General features: G+C 37.2%; 1 protein-coding gene across 1 annotated transcript in view; it reads left to right on the top strand.

Moving 5' to 3' along the window:
* Window positions 1–25,823, top strand: part of THSD7A (thrombospondin type 1 domain containing 7A) — a 301,949-nt gene that overhangs the window by 257,192 nt on the left and 18,934 nt on the right. The window contains exons 14-20 of the mRNA XM_014452449.2: window positions 8,948–9,126; window positions 11,562–11,567; window positions 13,686–13,819; window positions 18,614–18,767; window positions 20,298–20,442; window positions 21,783–21,898; window positions 25,552–25,669. Of these exons, the coding sequence (XP_014307935.1) occupies window positions 8,948–9,126; window positions 11,562–11,567; window positions 13,686–13,819; window positions 18,614–18,767; window positions 20,298–20,442; window positions 21,783–21,898; window positions 25,552–25,669 (852 nt within the window). The remainder of the gene's footprint in view (window positions 1–8,947; window positions 9,127–11,561; window positions 11,568–13,685; window positions 13,820–18,613; window positions 18,768–20,297; window positions 20,443–21,782; window positions 21,899–25,551; window positions 25,670–25,823) is intronic.

The raw sequence follows: 25,823 nt of genomic DNA, 5'->3' as shown, positions 1-25,823 counted from the left end.
TATAAAATTAATTACCACATGTATACGGTACAGAGACACGAATTCCCTATTCAATAATGGCCTTAGGGAATTTCTATTTAATTTGTGTTGTCCATCTGTGGATCATATTACCAGTTATTATACTGACAAAGCAATTTTACTTTCACCAGTTTAATTATATTATTCTAGGCCATTTCCCATGTGGTCACTCTTTTTTAATGTCTTAACTTGTGGCACAATTCTATTATGTCTGGGATTTCTCATAATAATAGACTCTATTGAAAAGTGATATACCCATACTACAAAAATCAGATCTCAATGTATACCTTGGGAGCTACATAATATTCATCCATCCTTATACATGGCATTAAAGACAATTCCTGCACAAATGTTGATATATAAATACATTTTTGGCATTTATCCTTAAAAGATAATACAAATTATATACATTTTTTGTATGGTATCACTATAGTAACAGATTTTAAATCACTCTAAAACCAAATGAAACAGTTTCTACTCACTGCTGGAATGCTCTAAGAACTTAAATGATATCGGTTCACTAGAAATTTACTGAGTGCCTGACCACATAGTAAGTACTAGATACTTCTTAAGTTAATCATTTTTAAGATTTTGCAGGACAAGAGGTGGAATTTCTGAAACTTTTTGTTATACATTTAATCTTGATACTTTATTTAACCTTTATATTTTAAAGAATCTTAGAGGTAACCCTAGCTTATGCAAGATTCATGTATACATATTTCCATTTGCACATGAAGGATAGAATTTCATGTGCTGCCCCTCAACTCTGCCCAGCTGTCCCCAAACCTCTTAACCTTCTCTACTCCTTGTATTTCCAAAGCATGTGTCATTCTATAACATACCATATAATTCACTTACTTAATATGTTTATTATTTATGCCTTATCTCCTGTATATGAATGTAAATTGATGAGGGTATACTGGACTACTTCATTCACTGAAGTAGCCCCAGCACCTAGAACAGTAGGTGCTCAGTTAATATGTGTAGAATGAATGAATGAGTGAAAGGCTGGAGAGAATTTTTGTGGTTGCATTTCATTCACAATCAGGTTTGGACACTTTCTTTTTCCCAGACTGTCCTTCCCTCTGTGTCACATTTCTGGGAAATAATCAGAAAGATCACTGAGAACAACTAAAATCTGTGGAATAAAAGCTACAAGGTTTCTGTCTGATACTTATCAAATAGCTGTGCTTCTCTCTACCTACTTCATGGGAGAAGAAATAATAGTCACACACCCACTCCACTGAATTAATCCTGTAATATCAACATTGACAAGTTCTTTTATTGCCATTTAGAGCTTATTCAGAATTGCCTAATTGGTATAACACCAGATGTGGACAACAGCTTACCCTCTTGGTTCATATTAGTCATTGTGACAAACTACATTTTCCCAGACTGTGTTTACACAACCTGTGTAAACCTGTGTTTCCCGGCCTGTGTTAATCAAGAGTGTGAGATGTTTATTTAACTCTCTTTGTTCACACTTACCTTTCCTTGAGAAAATAAGGACTAACATTTCTATTTGATTTATATATACATTTTAGGGCATTATGTGGAAGTCAGGGTGCAACTGATAAAAATAATTATGAGTATAGGGAGAGTAGATTCTAAAGATAACCTACCTGACCACTCAATTATAATACAACTGGAATGTATTACTTTCTGTAATAGGATTCTATAGAAGTTTATATAAGTTTAATATTAGAGGTTAATTAGAAACAAAATTGAATGAGAAATTGCTCCTTATATAGCGGGTGCTGGTATTTGAGGAAAAGCACATTTAATTAAATGGGCAGAAAAGACTATAAATAGAGTCTTTTTAAAAAAATAAGCCTTTTATTGATTTTTTACAGAGAGGAAGGGAGAGGGATAGAGAGTTAGAAACATTGATGAGAGAGAAACATCGATCAGCTGCCTCCTGCACACCCCCTACTGGGGATGTGCCCACAACCAAGGTACATGCCCTTGACCGGAATCGAACCTGGGACCTTGAGTCCGCAGGCTGACGCTCTATCCACTGAGCCAAACCGGTTAGGGCTATAAATAGAGTCTTGTAAACAAGCTGAAATGGAGTACTGATATCTCTGAAAAGCATTTTCAATTGATAGTGTTTATTTAACGTCTAATTCATTTCAGAATTCAAAACTTTCATTTAATAACGCAGGTACAGCTAGTATTGCTTTTGCAGTTATCATTCACAATGGAGATGTTTTTCTTTTTAAATGTAAAAGAGAAGTAGGGGATGAGGGACAACCCTTTCCTGAGCTAATAGTTGCAAGTTTAAAGAGCGAGGGTGAAAAAGAAAGGGACTATTCTAGACACTTGAGTACAATAAAAAAGCAGTTGCCTAGGGTAGAATTAAAATACGGATGGACACCAGCAATATTCTTGGACAGGCTCCCTGAAGGAGCACTGTGGAGGTGATGATGAGAGAGACTTCTGTTGGAAATTCTCCTGCAGCTACCGCTCATGTCAGCAGTGATAGAAAACCATCTGATGTTAGTTCCATGTCCTGGAGACCGCAACTCATCTATTACTTAACAACATGGTTTTCAAACTGGGCTCCACAGATCCCCTCAGGCCTGGCTGTCAAACATAGCTTCCAGTATATCCCCTACACTCATTGGACTTTCTTTTCAGCTTTTTAGGAAGAAAATGTTCTGCAACTTAAAAATAAATTTAACTGCCGTAAACATTATTCATTCTTTGCAACAATAAAAAAAATGGATCTTTGCCTTTATCAACCATTTCTGCTATTTTATTTTACTCTATCCTTTCCATTGACTTCTGACCCCTTATTCTCCCTAATGCCTTAGAGAAGTGGTAACACTAATTTCAGTAAAACAATTAGAGTGTAATCTTCCTGAAATCTGTGGTAATTTTAGTGATATAACCAGAGTTGTTCATTACTTATGTGGTGATGTAAGTTTTCATAATTAATAAAGATGCTAAATGACCTGTGTGAATCCACATATATACTAAAGTCCTGTATGTTAGTAAAGCCCTGCAAACCCAAAACAGTTTTTTAAAGCTTTATACCCCATAGTTGAGTTTAGTCTCATTCCTAACATGTAGGTCTTTTTCTCCTTTAAAGCATCATCAAAATGGTCATATAGTGAATAAGGCTTACACCTAGGGGCTTGCTTTTATAAATGAAGAAGGCATTCATTATTAGACATAAGCCAAATCTATGGACTCAAAAATTAACCTGAGAATGCACCAACAAATGTGTGGGCATTTAAATTTCAATGTGAAAGAAAAATATTTTCTTGTATTTACTCTCCATGTTTATCCCATCTCTATATATAAAAGCCTAAGAGACCATTCGACCGGTAGCTATGACACGCACTGACCACCAGGGGTCAGATGCTCCGACAGGTAGGTTAGCTTGTTGCTGGGGTCTGGCTGGTTGGAATGGGGCGGGATGGGCCAGACATGCCCTGGAGACCTCCCGCTGTCTCTCCCTGGCTGGCCAACCTCCCACAGTCCCTCCTTGACCGGCCGGCCCTAATTGACCCAATTGGGACTGGGCCAGACTGGCCAAACACATCCTGGGGCTTTCCCGTGGTCTATCCCCAGCCCCGATCGTGCACCAGTGGGGTCCCTCGGCCTGGCCTGCACGTTCTCACAATCCGGGACCCCTCGGGAATGTTGGAGAGTCAGCTTTGACCTGATCCCCACAGGCCGGGCTGAGGGACCAGGCCGAGGGACCCCACTGGTGCACAAATCCATGCACTGGGCCTCTAGTTTCTTCATAAATGCATTGAAGGTCAATTTATCCCTCAGAAGAAATTTTGTTCACTTCCATTAAAAAACAAAATTGACTCCTCTATGGTCTTTTAAAATAGCCATTGAAAAACAACAACATTAAGTTTATCCACATAACAGTTTTCCCTCCCTTTGCTATAAGTTTAACCTTTAAAGCTTTAAGACTTTGAAGCATAAAATAATTTAAGAAGAAGAAACTCTCCTAAGTATGGGGGATTTTGTTATTAATTTGTTTGTTTGCTTTTACTTTTTTTCATATTTGGAAATGGACATAAGAAGGACTATTTGAAAAATATTAAAACTCTGTCCAGCTCAAAACATGAATCCAATTTTAATGCATTATAATTACAAACTATGAGCAATCTATTTCTCACTTGTTCAGTGAGATGCTATAGGAAAAAGTCATTAATCACAGGAATGCAGTGCCTGAGTTATCTTCTTAGAGATTCACGATTCACATTAGCAAAAAAGGAAAGCCCAGGGAAAAGAGCCTTGTTTAACCAGTTTAATGCAATAATTTTCTAACTCACTTGACCACAGAATGCTTTTTGTAAAATGTATGTTTAATACTTATTACAATCCACCAAAACTGTTTAAAGATCATCCTTTGGAAATGCTTCCATGGCAATAAAGGATTTTCATTGATTTGAAAGAACAGAGCTTTGTTAATATTAGATGAAGTTAAAAATAAATCACTCTAATTAGTTTCAAAGTTTATTTATTTTCCATTACTTCATCTTCACAATCTGAACACTCAATAAAATACATTTATAAAATGTATTTTGCTTACAAAATCCTATTCCCAAAAGTGAGTTTTATAGAACTTATCTCTGATGTTTAATACAGTATTGGTTAGAATTTTAAATGTTAAATTTGGGGAGAAAGTCAGAAAATGCCTTAATGCTTTCCCCGGGTCTTTATTTTGGTTGAATAAGTAAACTATAGGTACAGTTCTTACAGAAATGATGTATTTATGTCCTTTTAAAATAAAGTATATATCCACTACATGACCATTGTGATGATGCTTGAAGGAGAAAGTTGAATGCAATTCCAGCACTACCTACTTAGAGCTAGGCCGCACATCACAGGGTAGGGGCTCAGGTCTCTACTTGACTGTTCTCACTTCAGACATCAGCTACAACTTTGGGGATTCACAGATTAACTTTACTACTGAAAAGCTGGCCACAGATTTGGGGGTTCTCACCACCCTATCAGGTCCATTAGTTTACTGGAATGACTCAGAGAACTCAGGAAAGAACCATGCTTACATTTACAGTTTTATTATAGCAAAAGATCACAGTCATAACCAGCCAAAAGAAGACACAAAGGCAAGGTCTGAGAAGGTCCCCCAAACAAGGCTTCCCTGTTCTTTTCCATGGCACCAGGAGGCATCACCGTCCCTGCACATCAGTGTTTATAATCCACCAGAAAACGGACCTGAGCTTTGGTGTCATTGTTATTGGGGTTTCGTCACGTAGGCATGATTGATTGAATCATTGACCACATGGTTGGTTGAATTCAATCTTCCCGCCCCAGAGGTTGGTCAGGTATCATGCTGCTTAAAGCCCCAACACTCCAAACACCTGCTTGGTCTTTGAATTCAACCAGTCTCCCTCCTGTCAACATCTTTTTAGCATAAACTCATGTGTAGTGCAAGGGGCCCTCCATGAATAGCAATGCTACTCCTAACACTCAAGTTCAGGGCGTGGAGGCTGTTTCCCAGTAATCAAGGTCAAAGATCAACCTAATTCTTTATTGTGCAACAGAAAGCTTTAGAGTTTGCTATAAGAAATGGCCTTGATAATGAACTTATACTGAGATGTATCTATGCATCTGAATGTGCCTTATCATTGGATAAGCTTCCAGTATTGGAATAACAATATCAACAAAACCCCACAGCCTTTAACACTGATGTTGAAATTTCCTGAATCTTTAAGTACTTAGCAGAATGGAGAGATATGCCTTCATATGTATATAAAACAAATAAATATAAATAAAATTAAAATAGCATTATACTGTAGTAATATCAATTTATCTGAACAGTTCTCTATGAAAATTTTAATTGCCCAGTGTTGATTCCAATTGAATGGGTAGAACATTCAATTATAAGAGTTTGGTTATACACATAGTTGTTTGGTTTCCCTGGGTTATCTAGTTATCAGCTTTTAATATATAATTACAAAAGAATATCATGTTCATATGGGGATATTTTAAAAATATTTTTAAACCCACACAGACAACAATAGATAAATTTATAGGTAAATGCTCTCATTCCTGTTGCAATCATATGTATATAATACACATTTAAGCAGGAGAGATTTTTTTGAGGTCACTTTGGAGATTAATCCAGATGTTTCACATATAGTACCAGTGTTGCTTATTCACACAGCTGTAAATCAGAACCAACCGATATTGTTTCATGTGTTTTCAAAATGATTTTTTTACTCTATCAACAGTGTACCTTGCAACAGCACAGCGTTAATAGTTGTGAAGGTTGTTGACAGCTACTTTATCTGCAATTCACAGTTCAAATGAATGAGGTGATGGGATATATCTAAAAGGCGGTATGTCCTCTGGTTGCCACTTTAAGGCTGCTAGTGTTTTGACCTCAAAGAACAGACATAGGATACAAAAAAATATGATCAGAAGTCAGGAGTTTGATTTTTCCATGTGTCAAATTTGGTGTTGAACTGCTAAAAGTTTTAACACCCTAATTGTGAAGTCATTTATTTTATTCCAGTATTCCTCAGAAGCCATAAATTGCTACAAGATGCCAGCCGTTTATTTAGCCTTAAAACACATCAAATGTTCTGTCTTTCAATCCCCCTTGATTATCTAGCAATTCACTACTAACATTAAGGATTTTAATTGTGCTAGATAAACATGACAGGCAATTATTGAAAGTTGTTACACATCGGAAAATAAAAATGACATGTTAAGCATTATATTCTGCTGCAGTTTTATCTCAGGGTCTACATGTATCTTTTAACAATTTAATACCTTGAGTTTTATTTGAGAGATGTTTCTGGAATATGCTAAGTGTTAAGTGTTACTACTTGATAATAAATGTGAATCAGTCTGAGGTCATCCATGTTAAATCTCACTAATGCCATAATACTTCAACTGACAATGGAAGGGAAGAATTTCCATTTATCTGTTACTCTATGAAGCAGTGACATTAAAGATTATGTGTTTCTGTTTTCCACTACAGTTACTAAATAACAAAAGGTTAGAGGTTTACTTTTACAGTCATTTTGAAATTTAACAAGGTGGAAAATGCAGTTCTTCTAGAAATATTTCAATAACGTTACCTTTGAAATACTAGTGTCCTTTTGCCAAAGCTATTGATAATATCTGGAAATAATTGGGATTTTAAAAAATTATTGGACTTGCTTAAACATTAATTAGTTTGATGACAGAATGGCATTCACTTGGAAATTAGACATTTTTACATTTTTATTTTATTTCTTAAACTATTACTATGCAATAAAAAACTAATATATTAAAAAATTATTATTGGCCCTATCAGGAATTACATATCTAAGCATCTCATGCTGTTTTAGATAAATTTATTTACTGGCTGTGCTGTATGAAAAAGATAATGGAATTTAAAATGTATTTCAACTCAAAAAAGTAAGCGGAGCTTTTGTTTCCTCACCTCAAGCCATATTTAAAGTCAAAGTAGAAGATTTAAGTAGATCACTCCACCTATTTGAAGATTGTTATGCTTTTCAAAAAAGAATTGATAAAACAATGAACATTGGAAATGACTAGATTTATTTTTAAAAATCAAGACTTAATATTATGACTGATAGTTTCTTTATTATTCTAGGATAACTAGACTGATTTTGAAATCAAATTATTGCCTAAGCACCTTAAGAAATTCTGTCACAGTCCAATTGGTGTGGCTCAGTGGTTGAGCGCTGACCTATAAAACAAGAGGTTACTGATTCCAATTCCTGGTCAGGGCACATGCCCAGGTTGCGGGCCCTCTCTCTAGTAGGGAGCATGCAGGAGGCAGCCAGTCAATGTTTCTCTCTAATCGATGTTTCTATCTCTCCCTTTCCCTTCCTCTTGCTCTAAAAATTAATAAAAAGATATTTTAAAAATATCTACTTAGAGATCCTAGTACAAACTGTTTTATGTGATAATCATTTCTAAATTGAATCCTTCATGTTGATGTAAAATGGTATGACAGAGTGTTTTCTTGAATCAAGAACAACTCCTGTGCACACAGTATATGACTCTTGACCAGAGGAATTTTGCTTTTCTTAAACATTTGCCTTGGGAACAATAGTGATAAATTGATCTAGTGAAATGCCAAGTTGGTGGTAAGGGATTGTTCAAGGAAAATGCTCCCATTTCTCAAAACTAATCGGTAGACTATTGAGTTAATTGGCTGTGTGATTTGACGGAATGAATACTGGACTAGACCTCAGAAAACCTTTCCTCACACCTCACTATATGACCTTGCATTTGTCAATTATCTCTCTGCATTTGTTTTCTTATCTGCCCAGTAGACCATCCATACCTGCCCAATGCGTTTATAAAATTTTCAAGCAAATTAAATGAATACAAGGTGTGAAGGTGCTTTGAAATTGGCAGCACTATAAAACTAGGAGACTTTATTTATTTAACAGTCCTCATTTTTCTTTTTCTGGCCTCATTTTCAAAGAAGGGGAAACATAAGGTGCTAAGTTAAATGGTTCCTTTTGGATAGTGATTGAAAGGGCCTGGCTTTCTTCTTGAGCAAGAACATTGCTTGGACTCAGAAACTTGAACTTGTGTGACATTAACGGACAGGATTCTGTGGAAAACTGTTATAATTTTTTTAATGAATCATTCTGGCAGAATGCGGATGACATGGTAGCAGGCAGGTTATTGTCAATTAAACAGGAGCTGTCAGGGCGTCAGGAATGCTGAAATGTGGTGAGCGTGAATCCTGAGCAGATCATATGGCAGCTGCTCAGCTGTTATTTTAACAGAGTCGCTGTGTGTGTGTGTCATTTTCCTGCAACGTTTAATTTGAATCCTTAACGACGGAGACTCTGCATTAGCATGTTGCTGTCAAGTCAAACTTGGATCTTCCAAATGAGCATCTGGGTGGTGGTGGACGAGTGACACGAGGGAGATGGCCCTCCTCTCGTTTTCCTGCACTCAGGTTACATCGAAGAGGCCTGCATCATCCCCTGCCCCTCTGACTGCAAGCTCAGCGAGTGGTCCAACTGGTCCCGCTGCAGTAAGTCCTGTGGGAGCGGCGTGAAGGTTCGGTCTAAATGGCTGCGTGAAAAGCCGTATAATGGAGGAAGGCCTTGCCCCAAACTGGACCATGTCAACCAGGTATTTTCTACCGTTGGGAATACTAAAGTACTGTGATTTAGATTGATAATGATTTATCCCCCACCCCCACCCCCAAATGGACCAAAGCAAATAATAGCCCCTGAATTAGAAATTTGGCTCACTTTATTTTTAGAGTAGCCTGGTTCAATACATGTATATTATTAAAAACCCAAATCAGATATATCATCTCTGTATTCTCAAGCGATCTAGTACCCTGCGTATATATGCATCTGAATATAATGCAATGGAAATTAAATGAAACCTCCCTTTGAAATAATGTCGAGGTATTTAACCTGTAATAAAATTATATCTAACTTGTGTATTAAGAGCAAGATTGTATCATTCTTAGAGTTCCCGAGACTCTCAAAGAAGACATCTCAATTACCAACCACTTAACTTAAAATCAAAGAAAGTATTTAGGTTCAGGTCTAAAGTTAGGGAAGATGCACTGTTCATTCATTTAAAATTAGTTGATATAAAATGTTTTAAAATTTTAAATGGCCTCAAAGTCACTGTAAGTATATCTATCAATTTAGTCATTGGCCTTTTAAATCTTATTTTGAACTTTATTTGACTTCAGATGCTCTTTATTAGTTGCTATTAATAGTTGTGTTCTGTTGGAAATATAAAGTAAAAGGCTAATAGAGGAAATTGCAACTAATTTAAATGTAACATAAGATACATCAGACAATGATTATCATGCTTGACCTGCATGTGAATGAACAAAGAATGAATTTTATATAGTCTATGTCAGCCGTGGGCAAACTACGGCCCGCGGGCCGGATCCAGCCCGTTTGAAATGAATAAAACTAAAAAAAAAAAGACCGTACCCTTTTATGTAATGATGTTTACTTTACATTTATATTAGTTCACACAAACACTCCATCCATGCTTTTGTTCCGGCCCTCCGGTCCAGTTTAAGAACCCATTGTGGCCCTCGAGTCAAAAAGTTTGCCCACCCCTGGTCTATGTAGATGTTAAAGATGTATATTTAAATCTAAGTCACAATCAAATGAACCAAGTCATATGTATGAACCATCCATAAATGTATAGATATAGTTCATATACACATAGACTAATTTTAATCTCCAAACACACTGCCTACCAGGACCCAAACTTTCCTTCCCAAATTAACCTAAATTTGTTCATAGCAATAAAAGTACACTGTAGAGAGAGTAAAAAGAACTTATGAATAAAGGGACTAGGATTAAGAAAGTGTAGAATTAAATTCTATAGAAAGTATTCTGAAGGAATCTGGATTTTTCCCCAAGTAGCTAAATTTGCCCTTAAATTCAACTAAAAGTTAGTAATATGCTGCACTGCTGCCATCTATTGGTAATCGAGTGTCCCTGTGCTTGGGAATGCTTCCAAAGAAAAAGATGCAGCTCCCTGACCCAAGTGGAACAGAACAACTCAGCTGTAATGTTTGTGATACAAAACAATACTTTTCTGTGAGTTTTGAAATCTTGAATTTCCAATAGTAAATGTAAATTTTATTAAATTTTGGTCATGGTTCTAATGAAGAGAAATTTTCTTTAATGGTGAATTTGAAAAGATTCAAGACCTCATGCCAAATTGTCTTTGCTATGAAAAGTCTTTCCTCTAAGCCATTTCTCTGTCACTCTCCAACTTTAATGTAGTCTAATGCAGAGTTTGAAAAGGACATCTGGGTACCTGTTAACAGTTTACTGGTGGTGTACTGAGACTTTAACAACTAAAATATCAAAGCTAAAACAAGAAATAATTCATTTATAAAAATAAACTTTTAAGAATTTATATATTAGTAACGTATTAGAAGAGCAAAGAATACGCAGAGGTTTGTGTTAATGTTGAAAAATGTTGAAGTCACATAGACTTTTTTACAATTATATATTCCTCAATATAATCAGTGTTACTTTGACTTGAAAAATGGTGTTTGAGGTTCTATTTTCCCATTGAGGAAGCAAATCCTCATTTCTTACGAAATATGGATGGATGGATGGATGAAGATGGATAGATCGATCAATCAATCAATCAATCTGTAAATAGATAACCATTCACAGTTTGAAGCACAGGACATTTGCAGCTCTGTGTCAGTTCCCTATGGTCAGTATGATAAGTATGATAAGTATGTTGAGGTCTACGCCATTGTCTGAGTTGTCTGTACCCTGCCCACCTAATATTTTCCGTGACTCTGCTGTTTGCAGTAGTTATTAGTGTATCTTACCTTTAAACAGTGGGTTGGTTTTTCTCTCCCGGGGCCTGAGAAAGGTGTTCTAATTACTTACTCCTTATCTCCCCCACAAAAAAAAAAAAAAAAAAAAAAAAAAGTCTTTTCTATAGGGATAATAATATTTGAAACTTGAAACATGAGTTCTTCTCATTCAATATACTGACATTTTACTTCTCTTTGCTTCTCTCCCTGTCTTGATTCGTGTGGACGATAACCACTCCAGGCCCAGGTAAGAACTCTTAAACCTCACAGTTCATAACAGAGTGTTGTTTATTTCCTGTTTTACGCCTGACTTCAGGGAATGTATTTTTTTCTACAATTGCCTCTTATTTTACAGGGAGAAAATATCATATTTTTCATAAAATGTGTGTTCTGCCATTGTTCCCTTTTTATTTCCTAGCATGGTGCCTGTGTTTTCTCATCTTAGAATCAGGGCCTGAGGTGCAGGGGTGGGAAACAAGCTTTCCTTCACCAGCCTCAGCCTTGAAAAGGCACTGACACCTCCTGCTAATGATCTCATGCTTCCCAGGGCGAGGTAAAGGTGCAGGTGACTGCGAGTGGGTGGCAGGAGGAGGCTCTGAACTGATCTGTATTCACTCCAGTGTAAGAGATTAACATGCAAGCCATCGAAGGACCAGGGAAGATGGCATTTCCCCTTCGGTTTGTTCCTTCCCCACAAGTTGTAAAGTAATGTTTTCTGCACCAGAAATCAGTCATATCTGAACACAGCTCCCAATATGAATGTGATCATATGACAGTAAATACAGATTCTCACTTCAACAGTGCATATTTTTTATTATTATATGGCATAAATTTACTTTGTCACTTTAATTGGGTGTTTAGTCCACTAAAATTTACACAAAAGAAAAGCTCCAAAGAGCTATTTAAATCTATATTCTCTGTAATTGGTTATATAAGCATTCATATGCTATTGTGTGTGTGTGTGTGTGTGTGTGTGTGTAAAATAAGAGATGGAGGTGGATAATTATAGATTTTGAAATGATTTTTAAACACGTTTTTTATAATGGTTGACTCACCTCTATTGCAGTGGATTGTGATCTATTTATTTCCTTTATTTAGTCATTCTTCTGATTGCAAAAAAAGGCATCCTTGCTCATTGTTCTAAAAATCCTGAAACCAAACAAACACCTCAAACTTGGGGCTGTGAAAGCTTGTACGGATACAGTGCACAATTTGCTTTGTTTCAAGTGGCCTTCCCTGCTGTAGGCTGTAGCTGTGTAATGTGAGACCCAGTTTCAGACCTTGCTTCCAAGCCCTAACTAAAGTTTGAAGATAGCTTTATTTCATGTTATTTATTTTTTAATTTAGTTTCATAAATGGAGCACACAAAATACAAGTCTTGGTTGTTGAACATATTTTATAAACAAGCCCAATTATTTGAAAATCGCTACTTTTATACACTATTTAATTAATTCATTCATTTGTTATTCATTCATTTATTTAACAAATCTGTATTGATTGTCTAACATATGAGTACCCTGGGGTAAGTATTGAAGACACACAAAACTGTAAACAAGACCGATGGCCTAGGAAATTGCAATACTGTGGGAATGTTATGGAGTTTTGGGCCCTTGGGTTTCCCACAATAGAAATCAGGGGGAACCACCAGAAAAATTTCTAGACAAATTTTACTAAGCTGAAATTCAAGCACAAGGGAGGCAGCACAGAGGAAAGGAAGGTCCTCCAAACTGACTGGTTGGGGGGTGGGGGGCAGGTGGGGGGGGGGGCCTGCCTCTGCTTGGCAGCTTTTATAAGCTGGGAACAAGGCAGACTTGCACACAAAGGTGGGTGTTTTTTAAAAAGGCTAACTTGTGAAATTTTCCATGTCAGGGTCAAGCTACTTCCTCCTGCTGTCTAGTTGCTTAGCAACTGTCTTGGTGGCTGGACTGCTCACTACTGCCATCCCAGAAGGTGTATACCATAGCAGTCAAACTTTGAGCAACTGCATGTGCAGAACAATGGTTTCACTTCTGCAAGGAAGTGGTTAGAAGGGAGATAAGAAAGCCTACTTCATTCTTGGTCAAGGAGAAGCTGGGGTGGGGACATTTTTATAGTCAGCTTATCCGGTGTTTCTTCTGGCCATCTGGTATTCCTTCAGTCCCGGGCCCCAGTCCCTGTGCTGTCTCACTAAATGTGGATCTACAACTACAATGGGGCAAAGGGCACAGCTAGTTCTGTCCTTTTTAGTGCTAGAACTCTCAAGAAATTTCAAATAATGGAGAGAAATGAAAGTAGCTAAAATATGTATATAATGATTGTGCTGTAAAATCTTCCCACTCTCATCAGGTACCTGAGGTGAGATCACTGAGAACTGTGTGTGTTTCAGGTGTATGAGGTCGTCCCCTGCCAGAGTGACTGCAACCAGTACCTGTGGGTCACAGAGCCGTGGAGCGTGTGCAAGGTGACCTTTGTGAACATGCCAGACAACTGCGGAGGGGGCGTGCAAACCCGAAAAGTGAGGTGAGGCCACATCGGTGTACACAGAGAAGCAAAACACACAAACCTCCCAGTTTCATACCTGCCAACTTGAGCGTTCACTCCTTCCCAACCTCCTAATAAGTGGACTTCAGTTTTATTTTTAGGAAGTCTGTGTTCACGGAAAACTCTAAAAGATCTGCTTCAAGCAGCAGTTTATCATGTTCGGCTTCTGATTTGGGAAGCTTCGCTCTGAGGTGCTTTTCTTGCAGGAGAGCTGAACCAATGCTGATTTTCAAACCCCAATGACTTGTTCCTTAAAGGCCAAAAATATTTCTGGCTGCATTTTAATAGGAATTTGTTATAAACTCTTGCTCTTTTATATCAAACTGGCCAACTTTTGAATACTTTTGTCTGTTCCAGGAAGCCTTCCCTAAAACAGCATTGGCTAATGCCCCTCATTTCTTCTTCTGCAGCCGTACTGACTGGTAGGGTAACCATAGTCATATTGGCTATTTTCACTTTAAATTTAAATGAATTAAAATTAGAAATGTGTTTTCTCAGTCACACTAGATACATTTCAAGAGCTCAATAGCCATGGGTGGCTCGAGGCTGTTCTCTCAGCACAGTATTTCCATCATCAGAGAGCTCTATTGAGCAGCATTTTTCTGTAGTACCCATATACCCTGCATTGTTATGAAAAGATCTTTTTACTATTATTAATCTCCGTAAGTTTCTCCATGCTGAGACCCTGTCATAATCACAGAAACTCCCTAACACCTAATGCAAGTTTGACACTCATTAAATTTTCTCTACAGCCTCTGCATATGATCTTTAGGGGTTCTGGAACCTGGGAAACAAATGTATGAGATTTTATTATTTCCACTTTGTAGAGTAGATTCACAAACACTAATTCACCAAGAACAGGTATCTACTAAAGTGACAGAGTTGGCACTCAAACCCAAGTCTCTTGTCAACTGTTTAACTATCTCAATTTCTTCTAACCCAGCTGAGTGGCACACAGTAAAGACAAATATCAAAACATTCAGAACTTGATAACTCATTTTGTGAAGAAGCTCATTCTCACCCATGACCTAACTACTCATGAATTTGAGATTCATATCTTTTAATCTGTTTCAGTAGAAAAATAGAACAAATTAATGTTTATATCTTAAAACCTTGGCACACTATGTACAACTTTGCTTCCAATAAAAATAATTTCTGTCTCTTTTTTCAAAAGCCCATCTGAACCTAAAGTTATTTTTCAGAGGAACTTTTCTAAGATGATGGTGAAGAGGATGTAATGAGTTGATAAGGGAACAGGGAAGAAAAAGAAATAAATTATGCTTCTGCCCTTCTCCAAAATTTAAAATTTCACTTTGAATTTAAAAATATTTTTCTTATATTAATAATTTGATCAGGTTGGTGTTTTGGTTAGTAACAAATAGCTTACCTAATAATAGACAAACATGTAAATTGACCATCCCTCTGCTACACTCACCAGCCAATCAAGAGAGTATGCAAATTAACCCAACAAAGATGGCGGTTAATTTGCATACGTAGGCACGAAGTGGCGGAGTGAAGACAGAAGTCTCAGGCCGGAGCAGCGAAGACAGAATGCTCCAGCCGGAGCAGCAAAGGCTTGGGTCCCAGGTGCCGGAGGAAAACCGGTGCCGGCAGCCAGGGGAAGGGAAGGCCTATTGCACAAATCTCTTGTGCAACGGGCCTCTAGTATATAATAAAGAATGACTATTCTTTCAGCTTTCCCTACAACTATCTCTGTACATGTTGCTTCATTTTTCTCTGTGAATAAATATTCTGAATATTTCCATACACATCCTAAACTAAGTAACTTTTCAGATCAATTTATTTTCCAGTAAACATCTTTAATGAAAATAGAGAAGAGAAAAGGTCAGCATTGATTGTCATCTCTGATCATGTAATAATGTTTCTGTACTGATTGAGGAGTGGACCTCCCTAACCTTATCCTCAGCTAATTAAGGTCAAAACGTCCTGCTTAGATGCAAGCATTGGGTGACATTTTAGGATACATGAGTCTTTGAGAGCAGGATTCAACATATTCCATCTTGTTCTTTTGCTTTTAAGGTGGTATGACATTTCAAAGGTTGGGTGATAAAAGTGATTTGCTCTGGTGGGAAGAGATATTTTTTCACTGGCATTTTTTTAAAGTGCCAGCACATTGTGATCATAAAAACAGAGCTATTTGGTTATTTTTATTGTTGCTTTTGAATTCTCTGCTGACAATGCACCTCCTTTCCTACAACTGTGGCCTCCAACTTGAGTCTGTACTATGTTTCTGTATATAATTCCGTTTTCTCACAGCATAATTCCTCTCATATAGAAAAAGAAAAGGCCAAGAATTTGAAAAAAGCAAATGAATTTATAGGGTCTTCCTTTGAGGTCAAAACTTGATCCAAATATTTATTATCATTCTAGAGTAATAAAATCATTAATGCAAAATAAAATAAATAAAACTTATAAATAATTTGAATGTCAACAGCAAGGGTTTTTAGCAATTGTGGCACATTCAAGTGATGGAATTCAAATGTAGTCATTAAATTAATAACTTAGAAAAAGGTTAACAACATGAATAGGTGTCTATAAAATATTGTTGGTATAGTTTTTCTTAAATGGTACAAATAGCAGTAAGTTTTCTTGTATTTAACGAAATGAAAATATATGTTTAAATATAATATTTTTAGAGTGCTTATCTCTGATAGAATTATGTGAAATTTTATTTATTCTGATTTTCTTAAAATTGATATGTTACCTGCATAATAAAAGTTAAAGGAAGAAAAAACCTTTGAAAATGGATTTTTATGTATATAACTACATAATAGAGTATTGGACATCTGTCCTTCACTCTGAATCAATAGGTAACTTTGAGAGTTGATCCTTGTACCTGTGTCAGTACCTGCCATGGATGCAGTGTTTTCTTAGCAGCAAATTCAACTCTGAGCATTGAACTGTCCCGTTTGTTCCATGTCCTCTCACAGCTGCTGTCAGCAGAACATTTTGAAAAATGCCATTGAAGGTGGAACTTTTTTCCTGAGAAACTAAAATTCTCCCAAAGACATTTATAATTTAATTTTTCTTTCAACAATGAAATCAGACATCTACCTTTGTGTGGTTTTGCAATTGCTCTTTTATGCAATTTACAAAAAAATGCAGAGGAGGGTATTTGTATAGATATTTTTTCAGGCTACAAAGCTACTTAAGACAGGAGCAACAGTACAGTTTTTTAGTCTGAACGCATCACACAGGCAAACAACATTTCTTTTAAATTAGGCAGCACTATATAGAGGGTTATTCTGCAGAGTAAATATGAGAAGATGCAATGTCCCTACTGATTGCAAATTCCTGAAAATAGTTGAGATTTCAGGTATAATTAGTAATGTAATTCTACTCACAGTTTAAAGCATTGCAATGGATTTGAGAGGCTTAAGAGTTCAAGCCTGCCCTAGCTGGTTTGGCTCGGTGGATAGAGCGTCAGCCTGCGGACTGAAGGGTCCCAGGTTCGATTCTGGTCAAGGGCATGTACCTTGGTTGCGGGAACATCCCCAGTAGGGGGTGTGCAGGAGGCAGCTGATCGACGTTTCTCTCTCATTGATGTTTCTAACTATCTCTCTCCCTTCCTCTCTGTAAAAAATCAATAAAATATATATTTTTTTAAAAAAAAAGAGCTCAAGCCTTCCTTTTCATCTCTTGCAATGCAGTTCTGTCCCTATACCCATTAATTTGTTTGACCTTACCAAGTTATAGATGAGGGGTAAGGTTTTTCTCTTTTACTAGAAAAGTACACAGAGAGTTAACTATGATACAAGTGAAGTCTGGTACTAGCCACATTAATTAGATTCCCAAAGGTGGGTGAAGAGCCCTTCATGACTGCTTACAATAGAATGATATGTAATAAAGTGTTTGAATTTATTGTGAAAAAGAAAACTAACCACCAAAAAGGTCAAGATACAGGAAAATCCAACAAGCATATTTAGAGAATTTGTGCGACACCTATTATAATTGTCTTTCCACTTCTGGAACTCTTTAAAGTTATCAGCAGATAGGATGGTAAATATCTCTTTGTTTGCCAAACGATTGGATAAATGCCACCAGCTACTTTCAAAACACTTTATGAAACTTCTCACTAGGAGATTTAAGTGTGACTGGTCTTCCATCATGTATGAATCTACCTTCACTATAGAATCTACCATTTTGTTCAGAAGAAAAACGTGCATTATATTGCCAAATTACAACCCCTCTATGAATCTCTTTGGACCACTTCTCATTAGTCTAGAATATGACCCTCTCCTTTCAGAGGAAGACATATAGAGTTTATATACACACAGTGGCTATACTTTTTTTAAATGTTTTTGTTGATTTTAGAGAGAGAGGAAGGAAAAGAGAGAGATGAGAAAGAAACATCAATAGGCTGCCTCCCAGATATACTCTACTGGGGATTGAGCTCCCAACCCAGGCATATGACCTGACCGGGGAATCAAACCGGTGACCTCTTGGTGCATGGGACAACGCCCAACCAACTGAGTCACACCAGCTGGCCACAGTGACTATACTTTTTAAAAATTATGATGATGCCTACAAGGATAATTTTTAAAATCATACCAAAGCTCTATGAATATTTATGAGAGGCAGAGATCCTTTTATGTCCTCATGTTTGAAGAATTTTATTCATTAAATGCAAAGCTTTCCACACTGCCGCCACCCCCGCCCCACAATGATGTCTTAAAATGCACCTTCTATTCTATGGGTTGGCTTTTTATTAACTGTCCTGGTTCCTGCATTGATAGGTATGCTTTCTTGCAGATGCATGCAGAACACGGCGGATGGCCCTTCTGAGCATGTAGAGGATTACCTCTGTGACCCAGAGGAGATGCCCCTGGGTTCCAGAGAGTGCAAACTACCATGTCCTGAGGACTGTGTGATATCCGAGTGGGGTCCGTGGACTCGATGCACTTTGGTGAGACGATTAGCCACTCATTCACATAGAGGTTGCTTAATTCATTACCACTGAAGTTTTAAAGAAATTATTCTAAATTACTTACCAAATTAGTTCCCAAAGCAAGGTGTATTTTCTCGGCTACTTCATTCTATGACTGTGCCATGTGAAATCAGCAATATTTCCACTCACACTAGAACAGCTTGACCTCTCGCAAGCTTTGTACTCCACCATCCTCCTAACCCAGCACAGAAAGCCTGCAGATGGGCTTACAAATACACAGCGGGTTAAGAACTGCCGCGGTGATAATGACTCCCGCCAGGTCCGGGGACAAAGAATAAACCTCTAGTAAAAGTACTTTAATGGTGTCAGGTTATTGTCATCCCTTGCTTTTTGCCCAATCCATTTTACTTAAATTGTAGGAATCATCTTTCACCCAGTGGGGTTCTGCAGCAGGAGTATTGACACTAAAGCACAAATGATCCTGGGGAGAGAGGGAGTAGAAAGAAGGAAGCTGCGTGTCAATGAATCTCTTTCCACACACTGACTCTGTGTGTCTTTGGGCCTGGGAAGCCAGCTGAGAGTTTCAAATCACACAAAAGCTTCTAGATTTCAGCAGCCCGTAGGGGCTCTTCCATGGGACCCTGGGAAGAGAATCGTTTGAAACAGAACTGGCTGATGATGTAGAAAATTGGGTTTACCCCTGGGCACCTTTGTAAAGCTGCACATTTCAAAATGGCTTCAGAAGCATAAGGAAACTGCATGAAATGTGGAATTAATTTGCTGAGATACAATACAGAACAGCTTCAAAACATTTATAATTCATGTTTTCAAGGAAAAATTAAATTTCTATTTCAGTGTTAACATTACTAAAGGTGCTGATTAGCAGCCAAATGATAGAGCAGGAACAAAACAGGGCTAGCAGTTGACTTGGATGCAGTTAAATTGTAATAAAGAATCAACTGTTTCACAAGGGTATGCAAATGATCTCATTCCATTAACATCAGGTTTGAAGTTACTGCTCTTGTTCTTAGAAGCCAAATGCTTTCAGAACATGACTGTACCAGTAGGAGAATGCAAGCCAATCTTTTACCTGCTTGTGTATTTGTGTGCATATGTATATGTGCCTTAGGAAAATAAATATCACTAATAGCTAGTTATTTACAGTTACCCTTAAAATGGTTTCTTGGGACCAATAGACAATATTAGATAAGTAGGTAGGTAGGTAGATAAGTAGCTAGGTAGGTAGGTAGGTAGGTAGGTAGGTAGGTAGGTAGATAATGCCTGTAATCGTGATCTACAATAATTAATATGGCCATATGAATGTGTTTGTGTACCTATGATATGATGTGTCTATTAATATTTGACACATAGACTCTTAAGCATCTTGTAGCTAGATCAGAAGCTCACCAACACTTTGATCACACAGAAGAAACTGAAGTGGAATGAGATTGTTCCAGTTAGTCAGTGTTCCCAGCGCTCTCCCTAACACATTAGCCCTCATGTGCCTGCGTATTCACCTTTCTGAAGAGTTGTGTTATTCTCTGTCAGCCTTGCAATCAAAGCAATTTCCGGCAAAGGTCAGCTGATCCCATCAGACAACCTGCTGATGAGGGAAGAGTCTGCCCTGATGCTGTTGAGAAGGAGCCCTGTAACCTGAACAGAAACTGCTTCCACTATGATTATAATGTAACAGGTAGGTGGGTAGTCATCTCATCACAGAGTTAAAGGCCGAAGCCCGCGTGTGTTAGCTTAGCAGTGATCCGTGAGAATTGTTCATCTCCGTCTGTGTGCCTTTTGGACATGCTGCCAGAAATTGTTCTGTATTAATGACAGAGATATTTATCTATTATATTTTTAATAAATATCAAGATACAGGTAATGAAAATATCACACAAACATTAGCCCAACAGTAGATTGTGAATAGTCTGATTCGTCCTATTTAAGACATCCTCCCACTTTGGGAAGGTGTAACTAAGGTAACGTTCCTGTGGGCATCAGGTTTACTGAAAGAGCCTTCCTTCTTCAGAAGTTGTTTAATTGCTATAACGTACTGTGATGACAATTCTTCATGTGAGGGCCCTTCATAAGCATGATTGATCCAATGTAAAAACAACAGCAAGCTCACCCTTGCCAAAAAATATATAAATATAACTATTTCAATATGATCAAAGGTGCAGATTAAAAATGGATAGATGAGTATTTTTTCAGGAAAAAAGGCTTATTATAAATTCAACTTTTTTCCTAATCCTTGCCGCTTACCATCAAGGTACATACTGTAAGAAAGAAGAGTTGTTGGTGTATATGGCTTGGGGAAACACTGAAGCTGATTTTGGAATTTTTTCAAGTAATTTTCACAGTGATATAAAGTACAGAAATGGTACAACGATACGCAGCAGTCAGGTCGGCTTTTGTTCCTTTTGATTTTTCTCTTCAGTTTTCTTTGATGACACAAGGAAATTGCGGTTCTTGGGGATACGCTAGGTTACTCTAAAAAGAGAGATGAAAGGATTCTTTTGAAAAAGACATGAAATGAGAGAATTAAATAAATGTGACCAAAAAGATTTTGAAATAAATAAGTGCATATTTTAAAACATTCTAAGTATGGAAATGAAATACAGTGTTTTATTCGAACATAGCCCAGTGCAAGTACTATCCATTAAAATTATGGTTATTTTACTAAAACAAATATAACGTTAAAATTGAAATTTCTGCTTTTATTAGGAAAAAAACATTTTTAAGTGACTTTTGATCTGCAGGCCAACCCCATTTTTACAATATCACCAAATGGCTATCAAGACGGTCAAGTAGACACCTGCCTTCTAGAATAATCCCTGTAGCGACATGCAACCCTGGCAATTCCATCTGACTCCTGATATGTTCAGAGCCGGGACCCATATGCTCTGCATGTGGGATGATTGATTGTGGGGCTTAAGAAGCAGTTGTGAATTAAATATGGGATTCGGGTCATCAGAGTTTCATTTGAAATCTGTTTCATGTATGGCCTTCTGTTCTGATGGGCTCCCTTCCTTGCAGATTGGAGTACGTGTCAGCTGAGTGAGAAGGCAGTTTGTGGAAATGGCATTAAAACAAGGATGTTGGACTGTGTTCGAAGTGATGGCAAGTCGGTTGACCCGAAATATTGTGAGGAGGTGAGGGGATGCTGTGTTATTTCTTTGTGAGTAAATTCTTTCCTTATCATTTCCATTCTTGCTGAGCCAAGTGACCTGTGCACCACGCAGCTCGTTGCCAGCAGATGTTTTGTTGTTTTTTTTGCACTATTCAGAGGCTGTTAAGCACCCTCTTGACAAGAGACACTATCCAACATTACTGATTTCTACACATAATTTCCTGTATTTTGTTCTGCTTGGAGCCCAGAGGTATGCTAATTACCCTTTTCTGAAAGAAATGCTTGGGGAACAATAAGTAATCAAGGTGAATATAGGCAATAAATCTTAATCAGACTACTCATCATCTTTGTAATTTCATTTGAATTTTGTGTTGCCTGGGACACCTGCCAAGATCCATCATTCATTCTCTCTGTTGCTAAACATTGATCGCATGTGGTTTTGTAGCAGATTTTGATATTAGGATCTGATACCCAGCTGTGAGAGTCTAAGCACTCAGGTGTGGAGGAGAGAGAGCTTGGAATTCAAATAAGGGAATGGAGTCTGCCATTAGTATCTTTCAGGTACAAAGAATAGTCATTCTAAATTCTTCAATTTGCAAAAATAATGTCATCATTTCTAGATAGGACCCTATGCAATGTGAGAAAACAGTTGTTGGCCTTTCTTAGTTTTCATGAAGCTACACTTCACAGTTTAATTATATTGTCTGGTTTCCAAATGAAAGGGTACTCACATTCCTGAGAGGTTTAGACTCCTGCATCTGAGACAAACTGGGTTAAACGTGAACCAAGATAAACAGAAGCCTCGATATGTCTAGAACACACAGGAAGAGCTTATGACCTCATTAGGGTTCAGTAGACATGCTGACCACGACCTCTGGCTGCACACCCTGGGGGCTGCTATATGCCCACAGTAAATTGTTCTGACTCCTAATGGAAAACTCGAGGTGAAAACATGTTAATCCATTTGATATCTTTATCATATAGACCTAACTTAATTCCCTTATGTCTCTGTCTATGTGAACAAAGCTCCCAAATGTGCTGGACACAAGTTGTCTAGTTAATAAATTTCTCTCACTATCATCTTATAACTTAGTCTATTCATACTTTCGATTTAATTAGAAATTACATACCTGAATCACTTTTGAAACTAATAACATTAAAGTAATGGAACCATTATAAAAAATAACATTATTATTGATTAATATTATTATAGTCATATGCTGGCTGCAGAGTTTTCTGTGATCTGCTTCTAGTTGATTAACATGTCTCTTTTCTTACAAATTCGCGTATAAATGCCCTCCTGAGTCGGAATGTAATATACAATGAATAAGCTCTGAGAGCTTTTTGAAAACTAAATCCCAATCATACAAGACCAATTTTAAAATAGCTCATATGACTACAGGACAAAGGTACAAAAAGGGTCCTTACTTCTAAAGTAAACTTTAAATAAAAACCTGACAAATAACTAATTTTAAGAATCCAGGAGACTAGATAAGTTTACTCTATGTACAAATATTGTTATGTTTGAATACTGCGATGACAATTAGGGACTTAAATTATAACAGTGTAGCAAACGCTGTCTTCAGGGAGAACAGTACTACTCGCCGCAGGAATTGAATTAAACAACTCATATCCCATTTAGCCATCCCCATGGATGCCGTAGGATTAAATAATAGCCCTGAGAAAAGCTGGCTCTCTCTTTAACTGTGGATGGATTGCCTGCCTGGTAATACGTGTGTAAACCCCGCATTCAGTACAACAGCAGTAGCCAACTCTTGCTGTTTCTCTAACAGCTGAAAAGAAAAATGGCATTACTACCCAGCAAAGAGGAAAATTGGGGTTAAGCCCATCCAGTATTTATACAGTATTTTTGTCTTTGATGTTTTTCAGACATTTACTCACCTGATACCTAGTAATTGATTTCTCCTTTCCTATTCTTATCTCTGAGCAGATTTTTTATTAAACAAGTTTATATAAATGGTGATGATAGATAGATAGATAGATAGATAATAGGCAGAAAAAATAAATGCAATAAGTGTAAAGAAAAAAGTAGGACAGGGTTAAACTGTCTCAGTACTGGATACTCAGAATATCTGTAAATAGACATCCTTTTTAATTTTCTAGTCAAATAAATAAGTTAGTAGTAATTCAATTTTATGATTCAAACCCTCTCTCTTTGAAAATGCAATGTACCTTAACTATAACACATTATTTTTATCATATCACCTAAGATTCTAATCCCCAGCCTCCCATAACTTTAAGTGACTTGAAGACTTTATGTAAGTGATATGGTAAAACTTTTCATACCAAATGCTCATCTTTGTCGAGTATTACCGGTGGAGATTATGTGGGAGCACCTGCAGAGGCATGTACACAAATCATTGATCTGAGCTTCTCTCAGGGGGTAACTTAGAGCCAAGAGCTATACTTGAACCACAGCAGAAAATTTCAGAAAGTTTTTCTTTTGCCACCTCATAATCTTTCATACAAAAATTAAAAAGGTCTCGAAAATCCCAAGGAATATCAAATTAAGAAATTATATTCTGCCCTAGCCCATTTTGCTCAGTGGATAGAGCATCAGCCTGTGGCCTGAAGCTGTTCTAGGTTTGATTCCCGGTCAAAGGCACATGCCCAGGTTGCCGGCTCCATCCCCAGTAGAGGGCGTGCAGGAGGCAGCCAATCAATGATTCTCATCATTACTGTTTCTCTCTCTCCCTCTCTCTCTCTCTGTCTCTCTCTCCCTCCCTCTCCCTCTCCCTCTCCCTTTCTCTCTGAAATCAATAAAAATATATATATATTTTTTAAAAATTACATTCTCCTAACATGCACTTAAATTTTTCTATTTCAATGCTACTTTGTACCTTAGACTTTCTAAATGTTTGCATATACAGTAGATGAGTTTGAAATCTCATCTTATATTTTAAAAGTAAAATATGTGAATAAGTGTTGGAACTCAGTGCCAATACAATGGCACGATATTATTATCTGATGAGAGACTAAAACTAATTTGAATTATATCACTGTTAGCTTGAGATCAGTTTTAGAAGAAAAAAATCTATGTAATTAAAAAAATATATATATAAAATATTAATCAAAAAAAGTCTAGTGACCCAGAGTTTTTAGAGAGCTAGTGTACTAAAAACTGATATTTTTTAGTATTTCAATACATTATGTCATTAGTTTTGAGTAGCAATTTGTCTTGAAAATCTTTCCCTTTCGCTTTTCTGTTTAATGTGCATATATAAAAATAAGTTGTCCCAAAGATACAATTACAGATGTATATATTGATGACATTCTTGGTTTTTAACTAATGGAAAATAGTCATCCTTACACTTATTTGTTCCTCACTTAGAGAAACTCAATCTATTTGGAGATTAAATCTACTTTTATTCATTGCATATTTGAAAAGTAACACTATATAAGTATATCAAGTAGGTGGTTTCCTCCATTTAACCTATGACCTTAGCTCCCATTCTCACTTTATGTTTTTAACAGTGTGAGTGTTTTTCCTCCAGATATCTTTTTATTCTATTAGGCATCTTACTTCTTCTTCCTCTCTTCTCTCCTTTCCTGTCATCCCAACTTCTATCACTTCCTTTCTTCCTCCTTCCATCAACCATACCTTGTGGCCGTGCCTTCATGTCAATGCAAACAGATCTGCCTCTGTCCTTTCAGCTGGGCCTGGAGAAGAACTGGCAGATGAACACATCCTGCATGGTGGAATGCCCTGTCAACTGCCAGCTGTCCGAGTGGTCTCCGTGGTCCGAATGTTCTCAAACATGTGGCCTCACAGGTTAGTTTGTACCTTCATTAGCGTTCAGCTGATGGTCAAAGAATCTGAGATAAAATGTCCCTCTTGCCTTCAGTCACATCAAATAAACTTCAGTAAGGTCGAATCAAGGTGTCTTTCTTCCCAAATCACCTGAGACTTAGTTGTTCCTCAGATC

The sequence above is a fragment of the Myotis lucifugus genome, unplaced genomic scaffold (genome assembly GCF_000147115.1).
Source record: "Myotis lucifugus unplaced genomic scaffold, Myoluc2.0 scaffold_15, whole genome shotgun sequence".
Lineage (NCBI taxonomy): Eukaryota > Metazoa > Chordata > Mammalia > Chiroptera > Vespertilionidae > Myotis > Myotis lucifugus.
The sequence above is the reverse complement of the archived record's forward strand: the minus strand, read 5'-3'. Positions and strand labels throughout refer to the sequence as shown.